Source organism: Corvus hawaiiensis, chromosome 1 (genome assembly GCF_020740725.1).
Source record: "Corvus hawaiiensis isolate bCorHaw1 chromosome 1, bCorHaw1.pri.cur, whole genome shotgun sequence".
Lineage (NCBI taxonomy): Eukaryota > Metazoa > Chordata > Aves > Passeriformes > Corvidae > Corvus > Corvus hawaiiensis.
The window spans coordinates 71366330-71386913 of record NC_063213.1 but is presented as its reverse complement, the minus strand read 5'-3'; the positions used below and the strand labels follow the sequence as shown (position 1 = coordinate 71386913).

The window sequence follows — 20584 nt, the reverse complement described above, 5'->3', positions numbered from 1 at the left end:
TGTCTCTCCATAAGCATAATAATGCTACGGAGCTTGTTGGTGTTCAAAGTGTTAAAGAGATGTTTAAGGAATTATATAAATGATAGTTACTGTAAAGGCTCATGTAATCACTTCTAATCAGAACCATAACATTTTCTCATTTGGCCTCAAACACAATCCTTTGAGATCTGTGTGTGTATACATATGTGTAAGTATGCAATAAATAAACTACTATGGTTCAAAAAAGCCTCATCTGGGCAATGACTGTGAGCCAGACAAAACTGGAAAGAATGAAAATGGCCAGAATCTTCCCTCCTCTCAAGCTGACAGATCTTATGCACTTGAAGAACAGACTTTTCTTTTTCTTACACTGTCCTCTTTGAAGACCAGTGATCTATTTCATCTGCCCCAAACAAAGGACTCTTGAAAGATATTCTCTGAAATTTATTTTCTCAACCCTGGGGCAGACAATTACTGCTGTTCATTCATGCTTTGCCTGTTTAGATATTGGAAGGATGCATGTACTTTCTGTCATTGCTACAGCATTCCCAGGGCAGGCAGCATGTTCCTGATTCGAGCTCTGCCCACCACTGGCTGTGGAGTCAGCAAGCCAAACCTTGTTTAGGTGCTTACAGAAGCAAATGGTATCTTTATTACAAGCTGATACCTGACCAGTGTGATGCCTCTCAGGTTCTGATCTGCAGTCAGTGAGATGGGAAAATCTAGTAGGAAAACGGATACGGGCCTTGAATGCTGCCTTTGACATTGCAGCTAGTTCCTCCCAGCGGCATTCCTCAGGGAGCACATGATTGGCATGTGTCAGCCCCCGTGACCCAAAAGATAAAACGCTTCACTAGCCCAGGCAAAACAGGTCACAAGTGTAACTTTGGACACGATTCAGAGAAGCACTCAGGTGTTCTTTGCTTTGTAAGCACTGTAGGATAAAGGAACAGGACGCACAACAGGCACAGGATCTGTTGAAGGTTGCCTGTCCTAGCTGTGTATTCAATTCCCTGTCACGGGAGAGGAAAGGAAGTGGTCGTTAGCACAAGTTTGGCAGGAACACAGTTGTAACCTGTTAAAAGCCCACTGCTGTTTGGATTTGCTCTGTGCAGGATGAACACATTACAATCAAATGCATTTTAAATGCAGGAGTCCAGCTTGAGAGACCAGTGCAAAAAACTTTGTTAATACAGTCACTCAATGTCGATTTTATTAGGTCACATTGTAGCAGCATAGTTATAACTGGTGATTCAATACACACTTCAGCACCTTGTAGGAAAACACACTGTGGGCTGGTCGCCTGTTTGCCAGTGTCCATCCTTTGCTGAAGCCTCAGTTCTCCTCTCAGTCCCAGAGCTGACCTCACACTAACGTGGCGAGAGCCTGGATGTTGTGGGAGCTTTCAGAGGTCTTGTGCATGGTGTGGTGGTTTCTGACGCCTCTGCCCCTAATGCTGCCCTTGGGGCTGTGCTGAGCCTTGGCTGCATGGTGCTGGAAGGCCCGGACGGTGCGGATAGCAAAGATGCAGACCACAAAGCTGGCAAAGTACAGGCAGGAAGCGACGACACCGAACAGGCCGACGGCCGCATCGCCACCCTGCACAGCGCAGCTCATGGAGGTGTAGCCACGGCGCGCGTAGAGCCGCTCCCGCCTCCTGCACACCTCGGTGGCGTTCACCTGCCTGACAAAGTGCAGGTAGAGCCCCACGGCTGCTAGGTAGGCCATGCCAGCCAGCAGGCTGAAGGCACATTCGCCTGCCAGCAGCCCTGTTCGGAGCTGCTGGATGGGTTTTGCCCCCACGACGAGGAAGACGAGGGTGAGCGCGGCCATTGTTAAGGTGAAGGCCACTCCACCATACACGCAAGGGGCTCTCATCTGAGTGAACTGCATGTCCAGCTCCCTCACCTCTTGCAGCTCCGTGCCCTCAAAGGGACTGTAGGCCGAATTCAGGTTAAAGGATCCAAAGCCTCCAAGGGACGTGAAGCCTGCAACGGAGGCTTGGGAAGCAGCCACACAAATCAGCACCAGGAGGTTAACCATGATTTCCACAAACTTCAAAATGCCTGGAAGAAGCAGAAACATGGGAATAGGTGTCAAAGCCACATCTTGTGCAAATTGTGGGTGACAGAAGTACACCAAAACCATAGACAGAGAGTACAAATACTGAGATACTCCTCTTGGCTACAGCTACAGAAAAGCGCTTGGATAAAAAAAAAGAGAAGCCTAAACTCTCGTGAGTACATTTTGGAGGTTGGGCAAATTACTTTTTTTAATTTGTCATTGTGCTTGATAGATGGATCTTCATGCAGTGAAAAAAAATCCATAAAAATTTTACTGTGCTTGTGTTACTGCCAAGGCAAGCGCACAGTGATTGTATTTTGGCCTGTAACTACTTGGCATAAACACACTGAGCAAGAAATATCCAGTATGAACAAAATGCTGAGGTTGAAGCTGACAAAAACCTAGAAGCTTCTAATGGCTTGAAAAATTGTGCAAGTTATTTAGCTCCTTCAAAACACGTTTACTGCTTTAACTTACACCTTTCTTTTTTTTTTGTGGAAGTATTTGTTAATTTAAACTTATTATCTAACCAGATGCAACTTGCACTTCATCTCCTTCAGAGACAAAAATCTCTTCATAACTCTGAAGAAGCAGTTTCTGATTGCACAAAACAAACAAAAAACAAAAAAGAAGAAGGAGTGGAAGGACGCAAAACCCACCTTATATGCAGAGATAAATTAAGTGAATTAGATACTGAATTTGGTCATATGTGCTCTTTCACACCCTGACCTTCAGAAGAAAGCCTTACAACTTCTGAGCTGACTCTCCACTTTTTCTTATGTTAGTCTACTAGTAATAGCAACCAAGTATTTTTAAGGGCAAAAATACAAACAAAACCCAGAACCACAAAGGGGAGTAATTACTTATTTTTGTGGTAGCTGCCTCTCAGGAAAGTGCCTCATGTTTGATAAATATGATTATTCTGTGACAGCTCACTAGGGGTCAGACTAAGATTAGTAAACATGATGGATGTTGAAGCATAGCACAGCTAGAGTTGCCTACCGGAGAAATGAAAACCCTTAGCGTGTCAGGCGTGTTGCTCCAAAGTTCTGAAGTTAATTACAGAATTGTGAATCTTATTATTCCATTGCTGTCTGACAGCCAAGAATGTAAGATGCTTGACACAGTGGTCCTATATTTGTCTTTAAAGTGGGGTGGGATCTGTGGTTTGCACGTAGACTTTCGTTTCATGCTGCTAGCGCTGATCCACATGGCATTTCCCTCTTGAGCAATGGCTCAGTTGTTGTCAAGGCTGTACGGGCTTGAAAAGGAAGGGCTGAAGCAGGAACGCAAGGGAGTTAAACAAATTCCTCTCTTGTGCTGCCAGATGCTTCTAACCAAAGAAAGCCAGTGACAGCCACAATGAAGGATTATCGGATATTCCCATTCTGCCCCTTCTTACTTCCTCCACAAAGGGCTAAGGTAATGAGTCCTTTCCTGCTGCCACTTGCTCTGCACAGGAAGGTAGTGTTAGAGCAGACAAAATTGTTCCCCTTGTTCAAGAGGAACCAAGTGAGCACTTCTGTGTATGTGTTCTTCAGAGGTGATGCTGATTTCTGTATGACAGTGTACCTTTTCTTTGACCGTTCTGCACAACCATTTCTGTTAAGTGGGGCAATAACCATGCTAGTTAGCAAATCTGCTCAGGACGCCTCAAATATTTCAAGGGAGATATTTGTGGAGTTAACATAAAGAGAAATTTAAATTTTGGCCCCGAAGTTAGGATTTGGAACTCCTTGTACCAAATTCAAACCATGCAGCCAAAAGACTCATCATTTTTAATAGGTAAAGAGTCATCACTTTACTAGGACTGTTCATAGTATTTTGAAAGAATAGTAGCTGTGCAGAACATTAATTGGAACTCAATCAGATTTTTTTTTTTGCCTGCTCAGTTGAGTTGTACATTATACCTTCCAAATACAGGGAATCAACTTAGATCCTCAGAGCCCTTGGACTGTGTTGGATGCAGAAGGGCACTTCCCTTTTTAGAGGCTGATTATTGATTTAATAGATGCTCCACCAGGAAACAGTTCTTACAAGTCTACATGGAGGAAGGACCATTTGATTAAGGGAAACATAAATTGTAAGTATGTTTGGCAACTTAGTAGTTGGGAATTCATGATCAGTCAGCTGCTGACTTCAGAATTTCCTTTTCATCTATGTGTACTGAGGCCCTCTGACCTGCAGAGCATCAACTTTTCCTCTTCATTACCTTGCTGAGCTTTAGAAAAGGCAATTTTCTGTTGTCAAAATAGTCACTGCCTGCTGCTAACCTCCCCACATTTATAACTAACCCCAATCCTCAATGATGCTGTTCCAAAACTTTCTGTGTGTTCACACACATTCTGTATGCCACCCCTTAACTTTGCTGAGCTGATTGACAATGGGATGACAAATGTGATCAGTGCAGGTCTACTGTATTTTTAACTGCAGCTGTAGATGCTTTAAAGGCATGCCTGAAAAATTCCCTTAGACAGGGCATTCAGGTTGGACAGGTTTTGTATGTACCTGCACAGTTGTAACACATGCCTGCTTGTAGAATTGATTACAGTGACTAAACAATGGAGAGAGGTTCATCAGCAGCTACTCCACCAGTCACTTTTATCATTTGCATTAACGATTTTTTTTTTGTTAAAGTGCAATAACAAAGCCTCCTGCATTAAAGACAATTCTAAAGTGAAAAGCAGTATGTAGAATGAATTACAGGTCTATGATGACAGCCAGCTGGGTTTACGAACGTAGCAGACAATTAGTGGAAATGCCTAAGACCTTGTATAATCATCAGGGCTTTGATGGAAATATTAAGCCCTACAGTATGTTCTGATCCAGGAACCCCAAAAGCCTCGTGCAACCTTAATCTGTGATAGATAGAAGCCAATACCAAATCCTACTAGTATAAACAGGACAGAGAGATTTGAGAAGTAAGGAATAAAAGGACAGTTAAGTTTTGAATCTTAGCTCTGCCAAGGTATGCTCACACACATCCCAGTGGTGACCTGTGTCAAGCAGTGTGCTGCTGGCAGAAAAGATTGAGTTACAAGCTGCACTTCTGAATCTGCGCTGCCATTTCTGCTTTCACAGGCCAGTTAGCCATGTCACCTTGGAGTTATACCTGCAGAAACCAGACTGCCAAAAGGTCTTCCTATGGGGAAGTTTCTTATTTCTACAGTAATTCTCTAATCCCATGCAACAATGAATGTATTGCAAGATTTAAGTGTAAAATGACAGGAGGTCTGAACAGCTCAAAATTCTATTGGTTTGGTTATTTTTTTCCTTTCTCAGGTTCAACATCTTTGGATTTACCTAAAATGTTACTCATTTGCATTAAAATCAGCACATTTGTATCTGTATTAATATCAGCACAGTGAACAACTGGCTTTGGGAACTAACCCTCTCCTTACTGAACAAGTTACAGGACTCCTGTCAGGGATCCTGGATTGCTATTTCCTTTCCCATGCTTCTTTCCCGCACTGCTTTTCAGCACTGAAGGTGAGGAGAATGGCCGCAATCTAGAAAACAGTGGGTGTTGCCAGAGCTTTCCACAGAATTGTTTCATTCATTCCATAAAAAAATCTAAATCTGCAGTGGACAGTAACTTCAATGTCTCATACTTGTTAATTTTGCTTGAATCCAGTTGTCTTCTGCTGTGAGTAGGCTTCCTGCTAGAACAAACAGCAGCCTTCCAGTTTATACTGTTTATCTACTATTCACGTTTTCTTTCCCTTTCTTTTCCTTGCTGGGCTATTTCCATAGTATCAGCCCACTGAACAATGGTTTTATCTTCTGTCAAATGGTGGCCTTGACCATCCAGCAAAGCAGCCAGGTGGGCTGGTAAAGGGTACAGACCCACAGGCAGCTGACTTTAACAGCTCCCACCCTTGGCTGGGCAGTCACTACTTTTCTCCCCTACCTCCTCCAGCTTCACGTTAGGCCCTTCCAAGAGCTGTTTAAATAAATTAAAATAGCGGGAAACGAACTTTTTTCTTGTGTGCTGCTAGTTTATTTCTACAACTTTAGCAACTTGAGGTGATTCACAGCACATATGAGCAATCGTGTTGGCATGAGTTTTACAAGGGCAGTAACAGCCAGGACCAGAGAAAGACAAGAAACTCTGCTTCTCAGGTGAGGTGAGCTGCTAAGTCTGCGTGCTCTGCCTCATAAAAACACACTGTGGCTGAATGTGTGGTACCCAGTAACTCAGCTGAGGACTCAAGTCTCATGTGCCAGAAGCTGTAAAGAGGAATTTTCATCCAGGCACTGTGGCAGGACAGCCCCGATGTTCAGGTGTGGGGGTCGTGGTGTATGTATACATGTGTACATAAAGTAAAATGGTCAATTCTTGTTTGTTCCTTTGTTTCTGCAGCTGCCATAAATGAATTCAGAGTGTCTCCCTCCACTGTGTCTGGCACAGGAGTCACCTTCTTCCTCTGCTGAATGTACATGGATGACTCCTCCTGTCTCTTTTGGTGTCATTCCCTCCTCTTCAGTCAACATTGCTGTGTACTTCCAAGGTATTCTATGTCTACCATCCTCCATTCTGCCTTGCCTTCTCCCTCTGCTTCCTTTTTAGACCACGTACCACTGGGACCAGCAGAACCCAGGGGCAGCCCGGGGGATGCGTGGCTGCCACTCTTGGACACCTGGACCCCGGTGGCAGGGCTAGTGACACACAGGTCAGTGGCGCCCATGTGACATCCCATTAGGGGTCGCTCCAGGAGAAGGGAAGCGAGGAGTTAGAAGCATGAAAAATCATTCTCTAAGCCATTTTCACTGAAAGTTGTCATTTGGTTCTTTTTTCCCCCCAGTTTGGGTAGCTTTCTTCTTTTCAGAGGTAATATTTCTTTTTATTTATTTTTTTATCCCCCACAAAGGAGCAGGCAAGTATTTTGACCATACAGAGTGACTTACAAAAGCAGCAGTCAGTCCTGAAAAGGATCTCAGATGCAGAACATCTCTTGCCAGTGCAGGTTGGGCGCTCCCCAGAGACTGAAGGCACAGCTCAGTGCAGCTTTGGTCACCTCTCTGCTAAACTGAGTTGGTGGCAGGAGGAAAAAGATAAGGAGAAGGGAGAAAATGTGAAAGTAAAGCAGGATTTGGCTCTGCTTTTAGAAGGGGACAGAATATGACAGAAGTGGGGAGGAACCAAAACAGAGGAGAACTGAACAAGGGAAAAGAAATGAAGACAACAGTTGCAAGAGATCAAGAATATAAAATCTGGATGCAAAGATATTAAAATACTTTTCTAACAGTATTATTTGCTTTATGTAGAAAGCAAGATCTTACTGAAACCAGTAACAAGAATTCAACCAGCTTCACTGATGCAGAGTAAGGGCAATACACAGCTTTGTCATAAACAAAGGAATGCCCCCAAGCCCCCACACCACTATTATTTTCACAGGTCTCTGTGTTCTTCAGCCAATGGTGGGATTTAGCTTTCACTAAGTCATGCTAAAATCAAAGGCAGAAAAAAAACCAACCCAACCCTAAAACACAAGAATTAGGCAATGTAACACCAACAAAATCTTGGCTTTTCAGAGGACCCAAGGGATGCACATACTCAGAGCCAACTGAATTTAAATTGCACGGATGTGCCCAACACACTTATGTTCATTTGAGATATCCGTCTTACTGGAAATCACTGAAAAAAATAGTTTAAAACTGGGAAAATTAAGTGATTTATGTGCTCTATAAAAAACCATTACTATTACCTTTTAATATGTTGTCTCTCTTTAGTCAAGATAATCACTCTGTTAGGAAATCTCAAAGGATGACCAGCCTTGGTTTGAATGACTCAGAGAAATCTTACGTTCACAGAGTGGTCAGATCCAAATGTATTATCCTGTTTTTCTCTGTATCCTCTTCCCTTAAAGAACAACTATCCCACCTGCTCTATTCTTTTTGCTTAATACCCTCCCATCCTCTGAACAGTGCTGTCCAATTTTCACAGGAAAGGGTGGAATTAAATTGTAGAATTACTGCATCATCCTCTATCCCCATATTTTCCCACCACTGTAAGACACAGTTTCAATACAACCCAGCCCTTGCCTGAGAACAACAGCTATGGTTTACTTGTACCCAGTAGTTCTTTAAAGCATCACTTCTAGAATGTTCTTGATTTCTCTCCTGCTAATTGAGCATGAGTCATCTTTCCTAATTTTGGAGAGGGTGGGAAGCAAAAGATCTTGCATTAAACTTTAGTATTTGACAGTACTGCTTACATATAACAACTGTAAAAGGCTGTATTCTATTTGTAGCACTGGTAGGTCTCTGTATGGCCACCTCACATTCTGCATTTCAGGAAATGGCTATTTTATTGTTTTTTTCTTAATGTACAAATAGTTCTTTCAAGTAGTAAACAAGTGTCTTGGTATTGAAACCAGTTTGCAGGAATTTTTTTAAAAAGAGTTCAGAAAACAATGAAACACTCCTGTTCCGTATGCCAACTTTCCATGGCCACTCCCTCCGTTTGAACTGAAACTAAGCCACCTTTAGAAAGTACAAAGAGTGGGGTGTTATTGCTCTTTAAGTAATCATAGTCTGGCTGAAGGTGGGTCAGGTTGGAGGCACCTGTGAAGCTTCTCATTCACTTTACCAATTGTGGTTGAGCAACATTCCTGTCTGAGTGGATTTTTCTCCTTTAAGAGAGCTAGGATCACCTGCTCAAGAAATAGAGCTACATTCAATAGTCTGTCTGCTGTATCAATTGGCTTTGAGAGCCACTTTTTAAAGAGAAGAGTTTTCCTTTGTTCCCATAATTTGGGTCAGATGTGGAGAAGACAAACCTAGTTCTCTTACAGGGAAGACAGTGTAACTCTTCTGTAATGGCAGTGAGCAAACCTAACTAAGATTAGCTGGTATGGGAAACATGGACTGGAGTTTAACACACACCTAACAGCTACTAGCAACTTTGCCAGTATCTTCCCCTGCCAACTTTAGTGAGTCTTCTCAGTTGCAGTTCTCCCTTCTCTAAAAACAATCATGTACATGTTAGCACAATGCCAAAAGGTGGATGAAAATAATTTCATATGAAAACGTGGGCAGAGTGAAGTCCCGTGTGTTGGCAAGGCAACAGTTTGTTAAAGGTAGGATTTGGCATCTGTGAGTGGTGTAGCTCCCCTGCATGTTTTTATAGAGCCAACTACTCAAGGCTGTTTGTGTTTCACAGCAAAGGGACTGAGCTCCAAATGAAATACTTTAACATCAGAACAGGAAGGAAGGTTACCTGCAGCTCTGCCGCTGTATCTTGTTACTGTGCTACTTTAATTAAGCATTTTGAATAGCTGGGATTATTTTAATCTGCACAGCTGCATCCAATTCCCACTAATATTGTCTGTCTTTCCAATTACAAGATTAAAAAACTTGATGGCAATTTCAGTCTGTTAGTCACACTGTATTTAAAATATACTTTGTAACAGATAGAAGGGGAAGCCATCTAATTGCAATGAGACTATAAGGGACCCTAGTGCTCCCTTCTTAGGCAGAAATACATGGAAATTAACTGTCACAGGAACAGTGTATACCAGCTTTGAGCACAACTGAAAGGAGCTAAGCATGGTACACTGTGGGGGCAAAATGTGAAGATGGTGACTACAAAATACAACAGTTTCTAATCCTGTTGGGTGCCCCCACAGAAATGTGGGTGTCCTGCACTGCCAAAAAGATGCAACGTGCTGCTGAATGTACTTGTCAAATGTTTGCTTTCACCCAGAGAGTTACCTGCACTATGCACATTTAATGATCCTTCAGTGTTTTTGAACATGCATACCTGAAGCTACAGCAGATTTTTACTTTTGTCCAATGCCTCTTGCAGACCACTATTCTCCCCCGACATCTCCGCAGCACTGAAAGGGATACAAGTGCTCTACAAAACGTTTTTCCCCTCCTGCTCCCATGTCTGACTCCAAGAGGAACAGTATCACAACGTAACACAGCAAAGAAACAACAGCAGTGTTATGGTTGAGAACAATGGCATAACTCAAAGCTAGTCTCTGTTAGTGTGAACGCTGTGTCTAGGCTGACTTTTCATCTCAGTATTTTTTTCTAGTCTATGAGTATTTCCCAGCATGCATAGCTACAGGGGGAAAAACAAAAGCTTTTGTAAAAGCAAAAGCTTATAGATGTTTACATTTGAATTAATGCTGGCTTGTTAGTGCATGAATGTATCCTGGAGAAAGTCATTGTTACTCCCTAATTCTATTTCCTCCTCCAAATAAATTCAGTTTGATATTTCCTCCTGGCTATGCTTGAAATTGGAGACTTTTCATGTTGCTACAAACCATAATGCTGTCTTTTTCTGAGAGGAAATTGGTCTGAAGGTTTTAACAATTGTGGATGTTAGAATGTAGGTTAAAGGCATGATTGTTTGGAAGTGCCTACAATATGCTTAAGAAATCTGACACTACTCAAGGCGCAAAGCTGTATTCATAGCAGCAAAGAACAGGGATTCAATTATACTTGCTCCCCCACAAACTGTTTTGTAATCTTTTTAGTGTTGTCTCCCTTAAAGACCAAATGCGTTGAGAAGTTAGGAAAAAAAAAAAAAAGTTATTTGCTCAGGAATCATGACCAGCACAGTATGATCCTATAGAAGGCAAAAGCACAGGCAATTTTCTGAGTCATGTACTGACCACAGATGGGAGAAACTTAGTCTACCATTGCTGTTTAAGCCAAACTACAGGAGGCATCATCCTAGAATTGCATTGCTCCACCTCTTTCACACCAACACACACAATGAAAAGAAAACTGAAAGTTTTTAAGGTCAAGTGACCAAGTATCTGTGACCAATCACAATCAGCAATTCACTCTTGGGTTCAACTCAGATTTTCCTCTCACTGAGGTGAAGGATGGCAGCCAGCCTTGAACACTTTTCTCATTCCGTCTGCCAAACAAAAGCACTGAATCCAGTTATATTTTCAAATACATCTAGGGGGGTTCTTTGAAAGGCAAAATGATTACTAATTTAGGTTTTCTACACAGAAGAGAGAACTACAGAAATTTTACCTGCACTGTGAAAAGCAAATTGAATGCTTCCTTCTGACAGAATTTCAGCTCTAAGAATCCCCACGTCAAAAAATTCTTGTTGTTTTCAACATGTGCTGCTTTAAATGGCATGTGTAAGATATTGGGTGTAAGTTGTAAGAAATGGCTATTGCAAGCAGCAGCTCTTTAGTTAATGAAAGGTTTGTCTTTATCACAAACAGTTTATTTCAAATTCCCATAAATTATATAGTGCATCTAGGCAGTTTGACACCAGTCTATAAGCTGTTCCCTAAATCTCCTTCACTACTGTAGACTTCTGTGTTTCTACTGCCTTTTGATCTGTAATCTGCAGGCCCACAAGTGTAGCTTTTCTATGGAAAATAACCCAATATATAGAAACTAGACATAAAGACAGCATAGCAGGGAATACTCAGAAGTTTGTTATAGGGAAGTCACTTGAAAGAACCAGCAGATACCTGAAGAAAGGTAGTGCCTTTAAATGACACAAGATCCTGTGAGATAAACAATCCTCTCACAGGTTAGCAGTGGTTGAAGGATAATAAAAAGGAAACAGCCAGTTTTCAGGCAACTAGAGTTAAGGGAGTAATCTCTGGTTTGTGTTGCCTGTCACCAGCATGCCCATGTTGGCAGTGCAGTGGGAGGGAATCTGCAGAGTCAAACAGGTGGAGCTGAAGACACAGGGGCTACAGGATAGACATTTTCTGGGGAGAGGGAAGTTCATTTTGGCTCTAGTTTGGTCCAAAGGGCAGAGTGTCTGCTAGTAGTTACAGCTCACCCTCTCCTTTGGTTTTATCCAAAGAAAATACAGTTTGTGCACCCTGGGTCTGCTCTGCAATATGGCCCAAAGAGCTGTAAGTGGAGATTCCAAACAGGTTCAGCTCAGAAATACATACCAAAATACTATGGTAGATGCACAGACTAATGAATTGAAAAGATTGAAAAATGAGATGGTGAAGTCTGCTTTAACAATAATAATCATAAAAATTTCTTCATGCTTGCCAACAGTAAAATTGGTAGGCTGCTGAGAGCTCAAGCTCTTGAATGTGAAATTATTGAAATCAGTGTTTAATAAGCAACCTCCACGGTTGTACAGAGACACCCACAAACACCCATCCCCCTATCGACAGAGCACACAGATGGGGTCTAACAAAGCATTTCCATTTCACGTAGCTTTCTCTGAAGACATCGGGTCAGTGTTCACTGATAGTCAAACACTACACAAAAAGCTAGGAAGCATTAGAATAGGATTACAGAACCAGAGCCTTTATGCAGATGTCTGATTCTTTTGGGAATTTATTTGGAATTTTTACTGCATTTCTGGTCAGCCCATCTCAAAAAGGTGTGGTGGATCTGGAAAAGGTATAAGACTGGAAAACTGACCAGAACTGGCTATTGTTCAATCTGTGAAGAAGCAATAGCGGCACAGGGGAAAAGGGAAGACTTCACTCTAAAACCATAAATCTCATGGAGAAGGTGGATATATGAGATTATCACTAGATATTTAGAATACCATCAGAATCAGAAACACCTTCTTTAAAACGTTTTAAGGAACAAAACAGTAGTTCTTCAAGTGGCACAAAGGAACTCTGGAACTCCTTATCCTTATGTAATGTGAAAGTCAACTATTCAAAAAAGGGATTCAGCAGAGAATTAAACAAATTTGATAGGTCTGTAAAGAGGTATTAAACACAACAGATGTGAGTGCACTCTTCCAATTCAGGAAATTCCACCAATCCAAAGTCTGGAGTGTATTCCAGAAGACAGCTCACTCTCTACTGGTCCAAACTTTGATGGTCCTCCTAAGTTTATACTTTAGTCCATTGTTTGGGAGGAAGAGAGATGAGGTGCCTTGTATGATCCAGCACTGCTATCCATGTGATCCCACCTGAATGGCTTTGAATAGGTATATTCATATAATGTTTTAAGAGACTTTTTTCCCCCTTCTGTTTTCAAAATGAAAGGATTAAAGAAGAGCAGAATGTTTTGAAGTTTCTTAGATGGTATCAAATGTTCCTACCAGCAAAACGGGTCAGTATCAGTTGTTTCTTCCATTATATTTGGGCTGGGTTTATTGTCCTAATGTGGTTGTAGGGGGGAAAAAAAGGGGGCAGGGATTAGGGAAGGAAGTGGGGAATAACGAAGAATGAGGTTTTAAAGTGTCCTAAGGTCCTAAGCTGTTTAAAGGATCCCTAAAAAACCAGCTACTTATTTCTGAAATTTAGCTTTAGTTTTTTGGGATACAGCTGGTAAAAAACATGGATGAAGGGGGCACTACCTGCATGAAGCAAATACTTTTCAGAGCTTTGGTTGTACAAAATTCCTCTGTAGTTTGCTATACTGCTCAAAATGCATAAAGAACATAACCTAGGTATGCTAGGCAAAAGAAAAAAAAAACCAAAGCTCAACTACTTAGTGGACCAAGGTTCACATTTCCTTTGTTGCTTTGGAAAAGATGGTGTTTCATCACTTGATTTCCCAGCCCTGTTTAAGTCTAGTTTATTTTAAAACTATGGTGATTGGGAAGGGGGAATTTCACCAGAGTGCTGATAAATCATTGGCAAAAGAAAGAGATGGTTAAGAAGTATTTACAGGAACTTTTCATGCTCTAAAGTGTTGCAGCTCCCATGTACTGACTTCTTAGTAAACAATTCATGTAGCTCATTTACAACATCTACCATGACTGCAGGGAATACAGAATTCTGCAAAACAATTCTAGTAAAGTCTGCTAAATCTTGGTACTTCCAAAAATTAAACAGGGGAGTAACATTCTCATAATCTTATCAACCTTCAATATATTTTCATTTTTTGAAATAAAGTTGCTAATAAAAGGGTTTCTTTTCTGCATGATCTCTTTTCCCTCCTCCCCTGCAAGATCAGACATTAAATTTTTGGAAAACGCTGAGCAATACCTGGAGGAGGGGTGGGAATAAAATCATCATCATCAACTGATGCATCCAAAACTAGGACATTTAAAAAATCTTAATGATGTTTAATGCACTGAAATAATGAAAAGCTAATGCAGGCAAAGAAAACCCCAGAAATTCACATCAAGCTATCCACAAGTCTAAACACCAGTGAAATGGAAAACTAAAACTAACTTGCCACTTCATTTTTCTAAAGCTCTGATAATATAGGGCATTGAGTTTTCTGCAGCTTTTCAGACAAGTTAAAATAATTCAGTATGGTTGAAGAAGAAACTGATGATACAATTTTATCTGGATAAAATATCAGTATGGCTCCATGTCATTAAACTTTTACTAATGGTTGCAGTTACAGCTGAAGATGAAAAACAAACTGCATACTAATACACAGAACACATTTGTAAGACAAAATAGCTCATCTCACTCTTAAAATTGTTCACATATTCACATACAGAGAAATATTAAGAGCAAACTGAGTGTGTTACTTAACGTTCCTACATGGAGTGAGAAATATCTAACATTATGTGTGTTAATTTACTTCCAACAGCTAATCTCTTCATTTGTTTCCCTACTGGAGGGCAGAAAGAAGAAATAGACTGGAAGTCTATTTATAGAAATCAGCCAAAGACTGCACCTAGCTGCAAATTCAACTCAGACTGCAGTGGGGCTTTCCTTCATGAAAACAAGGTGAGAATGATCGTTGACCTGGAAGAGGGAAAACTTTCAAGGGGTAATGAATATTTTAACTACTTCTTTTTTTCAGTTTATAGGAATGAATTTACTAAGGCTGATTTCCTCCCACAATAAGGCTCCTTTCTGTCCTTGTTGCAGTTGCTTTCTACCTATGAAAAATCAAAGTTATTTCTCCAAAACTGTTTTATTGAATTCATGTCCAGAAAACAGTTTTGTCTCCCACAATCATGCTTTATAAAGATGTATGAGCAATAGCTGGAGTAAATCCAGAATTGATAAAAAGTCTCAAGAATGTGTTGGAAATAAACTAGCATCAAACCTTCAACAGCCATCTTTAAATTGCTCACAGATGCAAATGTCTATTTTATTTCTAAATCCCAAAGGTTAACTCTTGTTGCACAGACTGGCTGATTAGACACATGACCCACTCTGGTGCTCTGGATGCATATCCAGAGATGTATTTTCAAGTATCTAAATATCTGTATAAATATTGCCTTTAGATGTCTAAAATGGCATAATTCTCTCAGTTCTTGGCAGCTTGTTTTGTTTTGTTTGTTTGTTTTTATTTGTTTTCTTTTGTTTTAATAGTCCTCTAGCTTAACTTTGTTGTGCTCCTAAACACAGAAACCAAATCCAAGGGAAGTCCTCAGAAGAAGAGGGGTGGATGGCAGGCAGTAAGAGTCTCACATACCTCTTGTTGTGCATACCTTTGAACATTTCATTGAGAAGGTTTCCTTGGGAGGATAAAACTCTGGTGGTGGGCCAAAATACTGCTGTGCTGCTCCCGAGGTTTTAGAGTAGGGATCTGAGCAAACAGTAGAAGTCCTTGCGTGCTGGCCACCTCGGATGTCTCCTGTTGCTCTACAATGGAGTAAATGACTGATGGTTATTAATTAGGTCATAGTCTCTCCTGAACATTAGAACATGAGAAATTGTCGGATGCTCCTCTTAGTGGAAGCAACTAGCTTGCTTCCCAGGCATCTGACCTTTTTTGCTTGCCTGTTTTGAAAGAAAATATCCCAAAAACTTGCATAAATCCATGTTCACAAGGATATTTGCACTCAATGGGCCTTATTTTGGAAAATAGTGTACTCACTGGGTAGGCTGGCTGAACTGTTTAGCTTATTGGCAAGAGGTAGAAACAAGAAATAACAGCTTTTTCATGAAAACCAAACAATTTTAGCTAGTCCATAGCAGGCCAGATAATAAAAATGAGAAAGATTTTGGCATAATAAATGTGCGAAGTAGCACATCCATTTCATGGGTGTTTTGTCAAGTCTGTACTTCCAACTAGTGTCTCCCACAAAGATGCCTTTTAAAAGCATAAAAGCTAGTAAAATAAACAGATAAAGATTATAAACTAGGAAAAAACAGCCTATTAAAATATTTTGAGGTCCTTAAAGATATTTGAAGAAGACTCTAAAATCAACCCTCCCCCCCCCAAAAATCCATCTCTCCTGTCTTCAATTAGTCTCTTCACTGATACACTTCAAAACGGTCCAGTTTGCTGCAATGACATACAGTTCCCTATCTGAAACCTAATGATTTTAAAAGTTGGTGAAATTTATATTATTTTATAGGAAAAGTGCAACTTTCCCTATTTAAACTGAGCTAACACTCAAGTTATAAGAAACATTGGCTGCAAATTTTTTTGTGTTTGGTCTAATCGAAATTTTCTCCCTCACTTGAAGGAGAATTGGAGCTTGCCTTTTTCAAGGTACAGCTGGATGAGTTTGTTGTTACAGGGTATTTTAAGTCTCATTCAGCATTATTATTTTTAAAAGTCTTCTTTGTATTCAGTTTTTATCTTGAATTTCTTATCCACAGATCAGCATTTTCAACTGTAGTTTTGTTTCCTAGTATCACTGCACTTCACTAAGGTTTATCTTCATCCAATTCCAGGCTCAATATTATCTCGTTCATCCACATTAAATCATGTTCTTTGTAGTTTTTACATTTTAATTAAGACATTCAATAACAAGACCAATGCTAACATCTCCGAGTTTAGTTGCCAACAGCTCTATTTGGCTGAAACATTTCTGATTTTTCTGACCTCTGTCCTGTGTCTTGTGCAACTACCAAAGCATCCTGTGCAGCTGTGTCACATAAATTAAATAAGCTGTGTGATTTATAAGACTTCCAGTAACTTGAAAGCAATCCCTTTGGTACTTCTGATGCAGCTGCTTCTCTCTATTGTTTCCTGCTACTTGCCAGAAAACAAAACAAAACAAAAAATCAAACAAAAAAACCCCTAATGTTCAGCAACAGAGTACAATTAGGAAAAAAAAGATCCTTTTTTCAGATGCTTTTTTTTCTCACTATGGCCTATTCTGGCCACCTTTGCTGCTGTTTTCCTTGAGGACTTTACCATTCTAGGTAATTCTCCTTAGCAGTGGGAGGAAGGTTGTTGTAGGAGTTTCAGACAGAAATGCATTTGGAAAGAGAAATACTCTGGGCTAGAAAGTCTAGTTTATTGGAGATGAAAGTATTAGGCATCCAAACTGCAGCTTCCACAAAACTCCTCCCATGCATTTCATTACAGGACCTGGTGGTCTTCTGATCAATCAGCCAAGGTTCTCACCAAAACCCAGGAGAACTCCATGTGAACCAAGCAGACGAAATGTTGTTAGGTTAAGCCAAAGTCCTTCAAAACAACTGACAGAAAAGCTTTTCAATTCGTTTTAGTGGGGTCTGATGGCCCCCAGATGCTTGACTTGACTCTAAGAATTATCTTCATGGCTGTTACAGATTTGTAACTGCAGCTTCCCTTCCTCTAATCTCCGGTGGATACAGGGATGTCTGTGAACCTTTACGGTCTGTCCATCCATTTTCAATATACGTGTCCAAACATATAAAACTAACAGCAAAACCAAGAAATCCAGAGTAGTGCTTTATTAAAAAGTGGTGGTTTAATTTATAGCCAGCCTTTCACACATTGCTTATATTATGCTATACATGAAAGAAAAAAAAAGCCCACATCAAACCCCCAACCTTTTTGGTTTTTCTTTTTCTCTCCACTGTGCTATTAATGTGTTACGGGCATTAGCTGCTCTCACTTCTAATATGTTCAAGATAATTTAACTATACTGCCTGCCAATCTCTGCTTTTGCTAAGGACAGGCATCCAGCCTCCAGGGATGATTCTAAGGCTGGTCTTTGTTCCCATTTCTCTTCAATTTTTCATAATTTAAGAGAGACAGAAGAAAAATTCATTAGCTATTTTCACAATACAATAGTTTCACCGCTATCCAAGTGTTTTATACTTAGCCATAAGTACTCCTTGTAGTCCACACAGTGCTCTTCTCTGCTCCTTTTATTCTCATCCTGTTTTCCTTGCTAAAAGGCAAATTATCAGGGAGTACTTCAATATTTCAGCTTTTCAATAATCTTCATTATATTTATCTCCTCCTTGCCTTTATTCTTAAATTCCCCTACAATCATGTCCCCAGAGACAAAATGGGAGAGATGAACACTCCACTGCCATGGCAAATTTGCCAGTGGTGTTTAGATCTACAGACCCCTCTCCTATAGTGCAGCCATGCACTGGCACGACCTAAAAGGAGAAGAGCCTAACCTCACATCTAGCGTGCTGCAGCCTGGCCAGGCTGGAAGGAGAAGTGTAATATCCTAAGAGTTTATTTGGCACTGGAAACCCATTAGTTGATCTGCTCATTGTGGTGATAGGGGATGACCCACTGTCAAGTGCTGCCAACAGACACCAACAAGCACTCATCTATTGACAGCGACTTCTGAAAGTAATTCTATGTCACATCAATAGGAACATGTTCACAGCTGAACTAGAGCATCCTGAGAGCTCATTAAGTCCTTGTGCTAGTCTCAGTTATGCAACATTCTCATTTAAGCAATGCATATTTGGCAAGCCACGGCTTGCTGTCACCTGCTGACGAGTGTCTTCAGGAACTGTAGTAAGACTCATGGCCACACTTCACCGACTCATGACCCAACTTGATTCAGATAATCCCAGGAAATACACATCTCTGCCTATGTTACACAGCCTATCCTTCTGCCCTGTCTCAAGCTCAAAACAAAGAAAAAAGGTTAAATTTCTGAGTATAAAATAGCTCCCTGTTCCAAATGCAGTAGGCTCATGCTTTCAAGGCTGAGTAAAAGCATTCTTTACTACTGTAAAATAAGCCTAGTTAAAAGCAGAGAGAAGGCAGACATTGTAGACTTTCTGTGATGTATTTCTCTTAGGAGATAAAGACATACCTTGCATTGTATGGGTATGGTTTTCTTGCTCTTCTGTCTTCCTTGTATCTATCAGATCTATGGTTCTCATGGTGCCTGTATTGCTGATCTTGGTATCGACTCCCAGCATGAGACATCTTGTTTCTTAGATGTATTCTCTCCTTCTAAAGGAACTTCCGGAGCCAGAGAAATAAAACCAGTTCATTTTATTGCTCCACTTAAAAGTTATTCATTGACCACCACTCACTTCCATTTCATGCTGATTCAAAATTAGTACAGACTTCTTTAAGAAGTGAAGGAAGTAAAACCCTTTAAACTACAAGGTAACTTCATTAAAGCAGGAAGTTTTTCTTTACCTTTTCCTTTCCATCGAGTAAATGCAACGTTTCTATACTCGGTATTTATTGCACTTAGCTTATTTACTAGGTCTGCTCTGACTCTCCTGCCTTTGCTGCCAGGGCAAGGCATGGTGTCCACCAAGAACTGAATCTTTGCTTCTGTAATCTTGTGTCTCAGGTAAAGTATTAAGCCCAGCAAGTGCCAGTGCACTGCGTGAGTGTGCACACAGCTGCCACTGGCACAGGGAAGTCTGGAAGAGCAGGCTGTGACCTTTGTCCTGGGAGTTTTTAAAAGGAGGGCGCCCGTGGGTGTAAAGAGAGTCAGTACCAAACGTCGCCTGTGATTTGCATAAACATCAGGTACGGGCAAAGCTGTCCTGGGCTGAAAATAAGTTGGCGTGAAGCTATACCCTGGTAAGTCTGTATTAAGTATTACCAGGTTGTTATTTGCTGAAAGTATTTTATCTTTTCAAGCCCAAACCTGTAAAATAGGGAAACACAGACTTCAAACACCTGAGCAATCTTAGATTCATTTGCCTTCACCACAGCCCTTCAACATCCTCGCAGAAGTGCCTGCAGTCGGTTCAATTCGGACTGATCAAGGCCTGATAACCTTCCTCCATCTCCTTTACGTGTTATAAAGTAAATAAACATATAAAAATATAATACAAAGGAATAAATTAATTTTTATTTGTTTACATCTAAGAGGGAAAGAGACAGCGCCTTCCCCCCAAAGCAGCTCAGGGCAGGAGCCATTCCGCAGGGAAAGCTTCCTGGTGCCGGTGCCGCCGCCGCAGCGCCACCACAGCCAACCGAGACCCCCTCGGCGTCCCGGGAGAGGCCCTGGGGTGGGCGCTGCCCCGCGACAGCCGGCGCACACCGGGCACCTCCCGCCGGGCACCTTCGCTTCCCCCCGCCGCCAGCTCCCCTGCGCCCCCGGGCCCAAGGCCCGCGGCCCCCCGCCCCTCACCTGAGGGAGCGCCGAGCTCCGTCCCGCCCCGCAGCAGCTCCCGGAGCCGCCGGCACCGCCCTCCTGTGCCCGGCCGCCCTCCCTCCCGCCTGCCGGGGCGGCCCTGCCCTCTCCTGCGTGGGCAGGGCGGCCGCTGGGGAAGGTGAGCACAGCGGCACAAAATCAGAGAGTCATCAAATCGCAGAGTCAGTTTGGTTGGAAATGACCTAAGGATCTCTGAGATCATCAAGTCCAGTCTATGATCCAAAGCCGCCGGGTCAGCTAGACCATGGCACTGAGTGCCGCGTCCAGGCTTTCCGTAAGTACCGCCAGGGATGGTGAGTCCACCACCTCTCTGGGTAGCCCACTCCGATGCCCAATCACTCTTTCAGTGAAGAAATTCTTCCTGATGTCCAACCTGAACCTCACCTG

At 41.6% G+C, this 20584-nt stretch overlaps 1 protein-coding gene and 1 long non-coding RNA gene across 3 annotated transcripts in view; one reads left to right on the top strand and one right to left on the bottom strand.

Moving 5' to 3' along the window:
* Nucleotides 1–1170: 1170 nt before the first annotated feature.
* LOC125329177 (MARVEL domain-containing protein 3-like) lies at nucleotides 1171–20252 on the bottom strand. The gene is made up of 4 exons (XM_048310716.1): nucleotides 20174–20252; nucleotides 18887–19038; nucleotides 15349–15518; nucleotides 1171–2045 (listed from the first exon to the last, which is right to left on the bottom strand). Exons 2-4 carry the CDS (start codon nucleotides 19000–19002, stop codon nucleotides 1345–1347), a joined length of 987 nt encoding a protein of 328 aa, XP_048166673.1. The 5' UTR covers nucleotides 19003–19038; nucleotides 20174–20252; the 3' UTR covers nucleotides 1171–1344.
* Nucleotides 20253–20281: 29 nt separating this feature from the next.
* Nucleotides 20282–20584, top strand: part of LOC125329166 — a 54763-nt gene continuing 54460 nt past the window's right edge. For both annotated transcript variants that reach the window (XR_007205074.1, XR_007205064.1), the window contains exon 1: nucleotides 20282–20471. This is a non-coding gene — a long non-coding RNA (uncharacterized LOC125329166). The remainder of the gene's footprint in view (nucleotides 20472–20584) is intronic.